At 33.0% G+C, this 12282-nt stretch overlaps 1 protein-coding gene across 4 annotated transcripts in view; it reads right to left on the bottom strand.

Moving 5' to 3' along the window:
- Positions 1 to 12282, bottom strand: part of LOC120420352 (protein split ends-like) — a 52249-nt gene that overhangs the window by 18283 nt on the left and 21684 nt on the right. For 2 of the 4 annotated variants that reach the window (XM_052711214.1, XM_052711213.1), the window contains exons 4-8: positions 10354 to 10554; positions 10118 to 10290; positions 9768 to 10061; positions 2799 to 2975; positions 1335 to 2300 (exon numbers count right to left, since the gene is read on the bottom strand). In XM_052711214.1, coding sequence (XP_052567174.1) covers positions 1335 to 2300; positions 2799 to 2975; positions 9768 to 10061; positions 10118 to 10290; positions 10354 to 10554 — 1811 coding nt within the window. Of the gene's footprint in view, positions 1 to 1334; positions 2301 to 2512; positions 2976 to 9767; positions 10062 to 10117; positions 10291 to 10353; positions 10555 to 12282 lie in introns of those variants that run through there. The other 2 variants (XM_052711216.1, XM_052711215.1) reach the window with 2 other exon arrangements.

Raw genomic sequence — 12282 nt, 5'->3', positions numbered from 1 at the left:
GAATTTGAAAATTATTCAAAAAAAAAATTCCAAAATTATAAAAAAATAAAAGATAAAAAAATTAATTAAATTTTTAAATTCAAATATGTATACGAATATTCAAACAGTGAAGTTATCTTTAAAAAAAAAACAGAATTTCAAAAATTCAATGTATTATAATGTAGTAATTTTTCAAAAAACTTCAATATTTCAATGGAAATTTAAGTGCAATCAGCCGAAATTGATTTTAAATGTATCCCCTGTGTTTGAAATCATTTTTAGTATGTTTGGGTTGATTTAAACGTCTTTTGATTTTTTTGAAAATTGTCGATGTTCAGTATTAAAAAAAAAAAATTTCGCTAATTTTTCTGTTTTCGTCAAATGAAAACTAATGATTGCAAAACAACTGAACTAGTGTAAAATGCATTTTAAAACACTTTTTGCATTCAAATGTTAAGACTATGGCTAGTTATTTCATTACAACATGCCCCAAAAATATCTGATTTTCTGTCATTTGAGATGGCAGCACTCAACAAATTAAAGATTAAATCATTGAGAACTTTAAAATTTAGATTTTAAAAAAATTAAAAGTTTAGAATATTAAAGTTATTTTGAAATTTACTATTAGTGGGCTCTTTTTTTTTTAATCCTCCAGTTTTTTTTCAACTTTTTTAATTTTAACATCATACATTTTTGAATTTTTTTCATCTTTTTTATTTTTTCCCCAAAAATCGCAAGCGCGCACCTTGGGGATCCTTCCGATTTCCGTTCTTAGCTTAAACCTTAACCGATTTTGCTCAAAATTGGCACATATTACGTATTTTAGTCTAAGGGATCAACTTAGGGGACGTACCTAATATCCTTTTTTATGATCACCCTATTGTCCATACAATAAAGGAGCTATTACACTACGGCAAACAAAGGCACTTTTTGACAGTTTGCCTACTTTGTTTGTTTGCCTGGATTTGTTTGTACAAACGTCAGCCTGCATACATTTTACCTTGTTTGCGAGTTTGGCAAACTGTCAATTACGAAAAAGTGCAAGTTTGTTTGTTTGTTTGCGGTAGTGTAATGGCTGCTTAAGGCTATCAAAGTATTAAAAAATCTGTACCTTATAAGAACAAATTTTCTGGGCCAAGTTGTAAACTCAAGCAGATGACCGAAACCCAGAGTTAGTATGACGTAGAGAAAAAAAAATGATGCGAATTATGAATGAACTACAAAGCTTTTATTCAAATAATAAATCAAACAAAAATCTAACAAAATGGTTAATACTTCTTCCCAAACTGTTTCAACAAATGTACGGGTTAGTAACAGGGTGAGTAAAACTAAAAAATCCCAGCAAATAAACTCACACTTCCGACGCCTTGTTCTTCTTCTTCCGTCCACCGCCGGCAGCAGCGTTTTTCTCACCACCGGACGCCGCCGCCGATTCCTTCCCGTCCTTGCCCTCCTTTTTCTCCGGCGCCGTGCCGCCACCCTTTGACGACGCTTGCGAAATCGTCGTCGTCGTCGCCGTCGGCGGCGGCGTGGGCGTATCGGCAAACGGCAAAATCACCGGCCCCGTGACCGACGACAGCGAGTTGTTCGTTTGCCGGCCGGGCAGCTTCGTCGTGGTCGGCGCCATGTTTCGGTTGTACTGCAGCAACCCTTCGATCTCCGCACTGAAGCCCTTCCGCGGGCGACGCTTCTTCACCGATTGGTCCCCGTCGGGCGGAGGCGGTTGTGGTTGCGGGGGCGGTGTGGGCGACGAATTGGCCGCGGATCCGCTGGAGCAGACACTTTTGCCGCGCTTGCGGCTGCTGCTGATGCCACTGCTCGTGCTCGCGACACTCACTCCCGACCCAAGTTCGGCGCACTTTGCGGTATTGTTGTTATTGTTGTTCACACTGACACTGTCCGTTTCTTCGAGATCTTCGTCCCCGTGTTCTTCGACGATCTGCACGTCGTCGTCTTCTTCTTCCACTTCACGACACCGCGGTTCTTCCGCTTCTTCTTCGTCCCGCTTGGAGGTGGAACACGACACTAGCCCAAGATTGTCCGTCGCGGTGCTGCGCGTTTGTTCCGAGCCTAGCTCCGACGAGGGAGATGCTGCGCCACAGGGCGCCACCGGTGGCGTCGAATGACGGCGATGATGCCGGCGTTGCCGTTGACGGTGGTGGTGGTGCTTGTGGCCGTGCCGGTGAGGATGCTTGCTAAAAGTAGTATTTGCGATTAGGTTGTTTTCGCGCTCTTTTGGCTGAAAAATAAAATCACTCGTGAGAGGTTCGGCTGAGCTGGCATAGGTTGATACTATACTTGTGACCGAGTTCGAGCGTGATCTGGAAAGAGGTCGGGGCGGAGAGAAAGGGTCGGAATTAGTATGGTTTCTTTTGAGAGTGTGATTGATAGAAGCATTCCCATGAAAAAACTACTGATAAAAAGCGAAAAATGAGAATGAAATGATAATGAATGAGAAGAAAGTTTAAAAGTTATCAAAGTAAAGAAGAATAGAGTAAGATAAATAAATAATAATGAAATGATGATTCGGTACATCATGCATACATACAGCAACTAACGATAGAAGAAGTAACAAAACAACATCTAGAGACAATCGCAATCTCTCTCGCTCTATTTGTTTCTGTTGCTCAGCTTGGACTTTTTGATCGGTGCCAAATCTTGTTTTTAAAAGCTTTCCAAGTTGTGTTTTCTTGCGAGAGATCGATTGGGCGTAGATGTGCTTTGCTTTAGCGGTTTTGTTTGATATTTTTAATTTTTGGTGTGCGTGCGTGTCTGCGTTTGATTCTGTTTGTCTCGCTTAATTAGCTCTGGCTTCTAACCGTCGTTCGGCACGTTTGGCCCGGCTTTCGCTTAGCTTCGCCCGGGTGTTTGTGACGCTTTCCTGCAGCGCGCGCTGCTGCTTGCGCGTCTCGAGCTCCTGCTGCTGGCGGTACAGATCCACCAGGCGGCGCTCCTCGTAGACTTTGATGCGCGACGAGGTGCGGCGGGCCAGCAGTCTGCGAAAGAGTAAAAAAAAGTTAAGTTCTAAGCTCTTCATCTTGCAGGTTTGTTGCATGTTGCAGGTTTGTTACGGAGAAATCGAAAAAAAATCCACGCCATCCCAAACCGCGCGAAATCTGCGCCATATTAGGAAAAATAATTTCGGGACAAACATACGTTTGTCCTAATAATTTCATTTTTTATTAAATAAAAAAGAAAGTATTTGAGAACAAAACTTAAACATTTTATGTTTAAGGGCTCCGTCGGAAGGAACGCAAAAATCACAAACGTTAACTAAAGTTGTATTCAATAAAAACAATATTAGGTAAATCCAGAAAGAGGCCGAATCTCAAAAAGCAGAATCTTGAAACGCCGAAGTTTTATGGACAAACTTATTTTTGCTAGGAAGTAGTAAAGCAGAAGGAAACGCCACAACAATAATTTTGGCAAAAAGAAGAAATCTAAAATGAAAATTAAAACATTTAGATATAAAACTAAATAATATTTATCCAAAAATATTAACAAATTAAAAAACAAAATTATAAATTTATAAATAGCTTGTAATCGATGATACTCGCCAAAGAATCACTCAGAAAAATCGAAACACGAATTAAGTATTATTTCCTTCTTGGATTGTTTTAACCTAAAATATGACTCCAAAATGCTCCAAAGTTATCAGAATTTCTGTAATCTATGGTAACAAAAATAGTACCACTCAGGAATTTAAAAATTCTGCAGTCTTTATTTTTTTAAAGGTCCACAATTTAAGAAATCTGCAGTTCCTTTTTTCAAGAAAATAATTTAGGAATTTAAGAATTCAAAAATTTAGGAATTTAGGAATGTAAGAATTTGGGAAATTTTAAATTCAGGAATTTGGGAATTTAAGAATTAAGGAATTCAGTAATTCAGGAATTTAAGATTTTAATAATTTAGAATTAAAAATTTAAATATGTTTTAAAGAATTGGAGAATTGAGGAATTTAAGAATTTAACAATTTAGGCATTTAAGAATTTAGGAACTAAAGAATTTAAGAATTTATGAATTTAAGAATTTAAGAATTTAAGAATTTAAGAATTTAAGAATTTGAGAATTTGAGAATTTAAGAATTTAAAAATCTAAGAATTTAAGAATATAAGAATTTAAGAATTTAAGAATTTAAGAATTTAAGAATTTAAGAATTTAAGAATTTAAGAATTTAAGAATTTAAGAATTTAAGAATTTAAGAATTTAAGAATTTAAGAATTTAAGAATTTAAGAATTTAAGAATTTAAGAATTTAAGAATTTAAGAATTTAAGAATTTAAGAATTTAAGAATTTAAGAATTTAAGAATTTAAGAATTTAAGAATTTAAGAATTTAAGAATTTAAGAATTTAAGAATTTAAGAATTTAAGAATTTAAGAATTTAAGAATTTAAGAATTTAAGAATTTAAGAATTTAAGAATTTAAGAATTTAAGAATTTAAGAATTTAAGAATTTAAGAATTTAAGAATTTAAGAATTTAAGAATTTAAGAATTTAAGAATTTAAGAATTTAAGAATTTAAGAATTTAAGAATTTAAGAATTTAAGAATTTAAGAATTTAAGAATTTAAGAATTTAAGAATTTAAGAATTTAAGAATTTAAGAATTTAAGAATTTAAGAATTTAAGAATTTAAGAATTTAAGAATTTAAGAATTTAAGAATTTAAGAATTTAAGAATTTAAAAATTTAAGAATTTAAGAATTTTATTATTTAATAATTTAATGAATTAAGAATTTAAGCAATGAAGCATTTCGAGATTTTAAATTTCTCGAACGTTTAAGAGGCAGTATTTGTAAATATTGCTCGGTTTGTTCTAGAAGTCGTATCGAGGTGCTCCGATTTGGATGAAACTTTCAGCGTTTGTTTGTCTATACATGAGATGAACTCATGCCAAATATGAGCCCTCTACGACAAAGGGAAGTGGGGTAAAACGGGCTTTGAAGTTTGAGGTCCAAAAAACATAAAAAATCTTAAAATTGCTCGCATTTCCGTAAAACTTCATCAATTCCAACTCTTTAGATGCATTCGAAAGGCCTTTTGAAGCACTTCAAAATGTGCCATAGACATCCAGGATTGGTTCGACTTTTTCTCTTTGCTTTTGCAAATTACTGTAAAAATGGATTTTTTTAATACCTTAATACTTTTTTGCAACAGCCTCCAACACCCATACTCCCATAGGTCAAAAGTTAGGGAATTTCATGGACTATAAGCCTACGGTGTTAACTTTTTGGCCAATCGCAGTTTTTCTCATAGTTTTTCGATTTTTCTAGAACAAACATTTTACAACGTTAATTTTTGCCCTGCAAGCCAAGAAGACGGCACTTTTTGGTCTCAATTTTGTCATATTCGGAATCCTCGGACAATTTCACGTAAGTTAGAAGTATTGGAGTTGTATTTTTGGTCTAAAATAATTAAATAAAACATTTTGGAATAAAACGTTAGATTTAGTTTTCCATGTGATCAATACGTCAAATGCTGTATCAAGTAGGCGAAAACCTGTTTTACCCCTAATCCAACAAATTGTTAAAACATATTTTAATTCATTCTAAATGGCAATTTTTCCAATCAAATTTACAACTCCAATACTTCTAACTTACGTGAAATTGTCCGAGAATTCCGAATATGACAAATTTGAGCCCAAAAAGTGCCGCTATGGCGGCCTACAGGGCAAAAACTAACGTTGTAAAATGTTTGTTCTAGAAAAATCGAAACACTATGAGAAAAACTGGGAATGGCCAAAAAGTTAACACCGTAGGCTTATAGTCCATGTAATTACCTATCTTTTGACCTATAGGAGTATGGGTGTTGGAGGATGTTGCAAAAAGATATCAAGGTTTTAAAAAATCCATTTTTGACAGTAATTTGCAAAAGCTAAGAGAAAAAGTCGAACTAATCCTGGATGTCTATGGCACATTTTGAAGTGCTTCAAAAGACCTTTCGAATGCATCTAAGAGAGTTGGAATTGATGAAGTTTTACGGAAATGCGAGCAATTTTAAGATTTTTTATGTTTTTTGGACCTCAAACTTCAAAGCCCGTTTTACCCCACTTCCCTTTGTCGTAGAGGGCTCATATTTGGCATGAGTTCATCTCATGTATAGACAAACAAACGCTGAAAGTTTCATCCAAATCGGAGCACCTCGATACGACCTGTTACACATTGGTGAAAAACTCGCTCTTAAATTTTGGCTTTATAAATTTTAAAATTCTTGAATAATTATAAATTTTAACTTTTTAAATTCTTGAATAATTTTTAAATTTGGGCTTTTTAAAGTTTAATTATTTTGTTTATTCATAAATTTATAAAGTTTTGAATTTACATTTTTTTAATGATGAAGTTTGCAAAATTTCGGATTTTTTTTTTAATTTTGGAATTTATAAAAATCAGAATTTTAATTTTTGGATTAAAAAAACTATAAAAATGAAAAAAAGTTTTGAATTTCTGAAAGTTCGAATTTTGAATGTTGCCTTTTATTTTTGAATATTTTGATCTTTTTATTTTTTCCCCAAGATGCAAATCAAGCACATATTCAGGATTTAAGCACAGAACGCCCACTGAAATAAGTCCTCAAGATGTTAAAAAATTAATTTTAAAAATTCTGCAGTCTTTATTTTTTTAAAGGTCCACAATTTAAGAAATCTGCAGTTCCTTTTTTCAAGAAAATAATTTAGGAATTTAAGAATTCAAAAATTTAGGAATTTAGGAATGTAAGAATTTGGGAAATTTTAAATTCAGGAATTTGGGAATTTAAGAATTAAGGAATTCAGTAATTCAGGAATTTAAGATTTTAATAATTTAGAATTAAAAATTTAAATATGTTTTAAAGAATTGGAGAATTGAGGAATTTAAGAATTTAACAATTTAGGCATTTAAGAATTTAGGAACTAAAGAATTTAAGAATTTATGAATTTAAGAATTTAAGAATTTAAGAATTTAAGAATTTAAGAATTTGAGAATTTGAGAATTTAAGAATTTAAAAATCTAAGAATTTAAGAATATAAGAATTTAAGAATTTAAGAATTTAAGAATTTAAGAATTTAAGAATTTAAGAATTTAAGAATTTAAGAATTTAAGAATTTAAGAATTTAAGAATTTAAGAATTTAAGAATTTAAGAATTTAAGAATTTAAGAATTTAAGAATTTAAGAATTTAAGAATTTAAGAATTTAAGAATTTAAGAATTTAAGAATTTAAGAATTTAAGAATTTAAGAATTTAAGAATTTAAGAATTTAAGAATTTAAGAATTTAAGAATTTAAGAATTTAAGAATTTAAGAATTTAAGAATTTAAGAATTTAAGAATTTAAGAATTTAAGAATTTAAGAATTTAAGAATTTAAGAATTTAAGAATTTAAGAATTTAAGAATTTAAGAATTTAAGAATTTAAGAATTTAAGAATTTAAGAATTTAAGAATTTAAGAATTTAAGAATTTAAGAATTTAAGAATTTAAGAATTTAAGAATTTAAGAATTTAAGAATTTAAGAATTTAAGAATTTAAGAATTTAAGAATTTAAGAATTTAAGAATTTAAGAATTTAAGAATTTAAGAATTTAAAAATTTAAGAATTTAAGAATTTTATTATTTAATAATTTAATGAATTAAGAATTTAAGCAATGAAGCATTTCGAGATTTTAAATTTCTCGAACGTTTAAGAGGCAGTATTTGTAAATATTGCTCGGTTTGTTCTAGAAGTCGTATCGAGGTGCTCCGATTTGGATGAAACTTTCAGCGTTTGTTTGTCTATACATGAGATGAACTCATGCCAAATATGAGCCCTCTACGACAAAGGGAAGTGGGGTAAAACGGGCTTTGAAGTTTGAGGTCCAAAAAACATAAAAAATCTTAAAATTGCTCGCATTTCCGTAAAACTTCATCAATTCCAACTCTTTAGATGCATTCGAAAGGCCTTTTGAAGCACTTCAAAATGTGCCATAGACATCCAGGATTGGTTCGACTTTTTCTCTTTGCTTTTGCAAATTACTGTAAAAATGGATTTTTTTAATACCTTAATACTTTTTTGCAACAGCCTCCAACACCCATACTCCCATAGGTCAAAAGTTAGGGAATTTCATGGACTATAAGCCTACGGTGTTAACTTTTTGGCCAATCGCAGTTTTTCTCATAGTTTTTCGATTTTTCTAGAACAAACATTTTACAACGTTAATTTTTGCCCTGCAAGCCAAGAAGACGGCACTTTTTGGTCTCAATTTTGTCATATTCGGAATCCTCGGACAATTTCACGTAAGTTAGAAGTATTGGAGTTGTATTTTTGGTCTAAAATAATTAAATAAAACATTTTGGAATAAAACGTTAGATTTAGTTTTCCATGTGATCAATACGTCAAATGCTGTATCAAGTAGGCGAAAACCTGTTTTACCCCTAATCCAACAAATTGTTAAAACATATTTTAATTCATTCTAAATGGCAATTTTTCCAATCAAATTTACAACTCCAATACTTCTAACTTACGTGAAATTGTCCGAGAATTCCGAATATGACAAATTTGAGCCCAAAAAGTGCCGCTATGGCGGCCTACAGGGCAAAAACTAACGTTGTAAAATGTTTGTTCTAGAAAAATCGAAACACTATGAGAAAAACTGGGAATGGCCAAAAAGTTAACACCGTAGGCTTATAGTCCATGTAATTACCTATCTTTTGACCTATAGGAGTATGGGTGTTGGAGGATGTTGCAAAAAGATATCAAGGTTTTAAAAAAATCCATTTTTGACAGTAATTTGCAAAAGCTAAGAGAAAAAGTCGAACTAATCCTGGATGTCTATGGCACATTTTGAAGTGCTTCAAAAGACCTTTCGAATGCATCTAAGAGAGTTGGAATTGATGAAGTTTTACGGAAATGCGAGCAATTTTAAGATTTTTTATGTTTTTTGGACCTCAAACTTCAAAGCCCGTTTTACCCCACTTCCCTTTGTCGTAGAGGGCTCATATTTGGCATGAGTTCATCTCATGTATAGACAAACAAACGCTGAAAGTTTCATCCAAATCGGAGCACCTCGATACGACCTGTTACACATTGGTGAAAAACTCGCTCTTAAATTTTGGCTTTATAAATTTTAAAATTCTTGAATAATTATAAATTTTAACTTTTTAAATTCTTGAATAATTTTTAAATTTGGGCTTTTTAAAGTTTAATTATTTTGTTTATTCATAAATTTATAAAGTTTTGAATTTACATTTTTTTAATGATGAAGTTTGCAAAATTTCGGATTTTTTTTTTTAATTTTGGAATTTATAAAAATCAGAATTTTAATTTTTGGATTAAAAAAACTATAAAAATGAAAAAAAGTTTTGAATTTCTGAAAGTTCGAATTTTGAATGTTGCCTTTTATTTTTGAATATTTTGATCTTTTTATTTTTTCCCCAAGATGCAAATCAAGCACATATTCAGGATTTAAGCACAGAACGCCCACTGAAATAAGTCCTCAAGATGTTAAAAAATTAATTGAGTGTAGTAATAAATTTATTTTAAAAATCCTCAACAATACATTCTAAAAAAATCTCTTCTCAAAACCTCAAACAAACATTTTTGGAAGAAAATTCAATTTTGTTTCAGTAAGAAGTTATAAGAAATCAAAGTTTTTGCAATATCTTGATGTCTTGATTCCTGATAATATATTTCTTAATAACTTGAAAGTAATTCTATCTCTCTCAATTATTTTATATGTCAAAATTGTCATTCGCGCAAAATCCACGCCTGAGCAAAATTAGCCAGCAAATCCGCGCCGTCCGTAACAACCCTGAACTTCTTATTTTCTCTACAAACAATACTCACTTGCTGCGTCGCTCGCGCTCCTTGTCGCGGAAGATCTTCGGAATGTTGGGCAGAAAGTTCTCCACGAGCTGCTGGTGCAAAGCGCGCTCGTTCTCGTTCCGCGAGCCGCCAAGCTTACCGGCCAAACTCTTCCAGTCCTCCTCGGTGAAGCAAATGACCTGCCACACGGAGCGACCACCACCCTTGGACGAAATGGATTTGGCGCTCTTCTTGCCGGTGGCACCACCCTCGTAGTCCTCGCGATACAGACGGGTGCCGAAAAAGTACCAGTACGCGGAGCCCTTGCTGTCGTAGCTGTGCAGAGGATGTTAATTAATATGTGATCTAAGCCGAGAATTGCTCAATCTTACCCAAGTGGTTCCACCCGCAGGCTGTCCGCTTCGAGGTTGGAAAATGTGGCGAACACGTCAGCCGAGTCCAGACGAAAGTCGCACAGGTACTTCAAGATGAGGATTTTGGTGCGCAGCGGCAGCTTCTCAAAGTCCGTATCGGTGTTGAACGGGTTGTCGTCAATGTTGTATTCCTAAAAGTTCGTAGAATGTTAACCACAAAAGTCCACCATAAAAGCTCAAAAGAAGCAACCAACCTGGCATTTCTGACGGAACAGACGCCGCAAGAACATCTGATAGTTGCTCGGGCTGATGTGGGAGGCGATCTTGTTGAGCGCGTCGCAACCCTTCAGCAGTGCCACGAGCAGATCCGGCAGCAGACGGGCGGTGTACAGCACCTTGTTCAGGTCGACCTCGCTCTCGGTGTCGGCATCGGTCAGCAGGGCTTCCTCGAGGTCCTGCAGCGGGGTGGATGGCAGGCATAACAATTAGTATTTTTAATCATGTTTGGGACACTAGAAATTGTTGTTTATTTCATAAAGGTGATAAAATTAATCAAGCAGTGGTCATTCGTCACCAAAAATCCCTTTTAGACTTTTATGTTTTCGCACTTTTTTGCTGTTTTTAAAAAACCATTTTTAAATTCTCATTTGTATCAATTAAGTGTCAAAGAGCAAAATGTTTCTTTGTGATATCTTTAATTTTATTCCTTCATTAGGTGTTATTTATTGAAAACTGTTTAATAACAGTTCAAAAACTTCTGAAAAATGATGTATTTTATGTGTCAATCACTTATCAAAATGGCCAAAATAAGACCAGAACTGTAGATCGCTGTCATAGGGACGTGGCGTTACATCGTGTTTTTTTTTTAAGTGCAAGAGTGGAAAAGTGCTGAGCTATCGTCTAAAAATAAACGCCGTCCTATCTCGCCCAGCGAGATGAAGTCGATAAAGTAGTCGGTTTTTATGAGAAAAAGTGGAAAACGTGGTCTAAAAATAGCGACGCCATCCCCCTATGTTCACACACAAAAATGATCTAAGAGCTTGCTGCAAAAACTGTCATAAAATGTAATATTTTCTGCAGCAAATCCACTGTTGCAGATTTTGATGTATATTTTTCCTTTGGTTGTATTATTGACTTTTTATAAACAAATATCATTAACCAAACACCAAACAATAAAGGTAAAATGTGTAATCCTCGACTATTTTTTGAACAAATGAAACAAATGTAAACAATGAGTGTATCCCTTTCACACATGGCAATGTCCATCGCAGTAAGTTTTGCTCTATCATTTTTTGTTTCCGACATATGGCCATTTGAAAACAGAGGTTTTTTGAAAAAAAAATGACGAAAATCGCAAAACTTTTGGGGGTTCCATAAAAGAAGGGATTCTTACATGTTTTGATATAGCTCCACCAAATTTGAGCCTGATCAGAAAAAGTCGATTTCAAATTTATACTTTTTGTGTACAGTTGAGGTAAAATGACCCACAATTGACCACGAAGGAAGGGGAGGGGGGTTTTAAAATTCCAAAAAAGTGCCCACGTAGTTTATGGATGATCCCTAATTTTTCCATACCGAAATACTGTACAATGGCCAGGCCTACTGCGTAAAGTTAATCGCAAAGATGAATTGCAAAAAAAAAATCAGATAGAGAACTTATCAAAAAGGCGTAACCTTGGCAAAAACTTTAACAAAAAAAAAATGTACCAGCATAATTTGATTTTTAAACAGTTAATTTTATGTTTAGAGATTTTGTTTTTTTTTTCAAAAAATCTAGGGTTTTTGTATTTTTTTCCAAATAGATGATAATATCTGTACCTACATTTTCCCCTTTTCGAATATTTTGCAACTATTTCTTTGCAATTAAAAAAAAAATATTCCCTTATTAATTATTTCTTAAAAGATGTACATTTTTCCCTATTCTTAATATTTAGCAATTAAGTTTTTTATGTATTTTTTCCTTCATTTATTTAATATTCAAACTAAAGTAGGAATGTATATTTCTGGAGTTTTTTTTATGATTCAATGAACATAATTTATATTTTTCTCTTTTTGGTGTGTTTTGAATAGGTACGCATAACTCAAGGCGGTTGAAAAAACACCCTCAAAGCAAAAAAAAAAAAACAAAATTATTCAACTTTAAAGAACTCAAAGTTTTTACTTGTTTTGAACATTTTACAATT

This window comes from Culex pipiens, chromosome 3, assembly GCF_016801865.2.
Source record: "Culex pipiens pallens isolate TS chromosome 3, TS_CPP_V2, whole genome shotgun sequence".
Taxonomy (NCBI): domain Eukaryota; kingdom Metazoa; phylum Arthropoda; class Insecta; order Diptera; family Culicidae; genus Culex; species Culex pipiens.
This window is presented reverse-complemented; position numbering and strand designations above follow the sequence as displayed.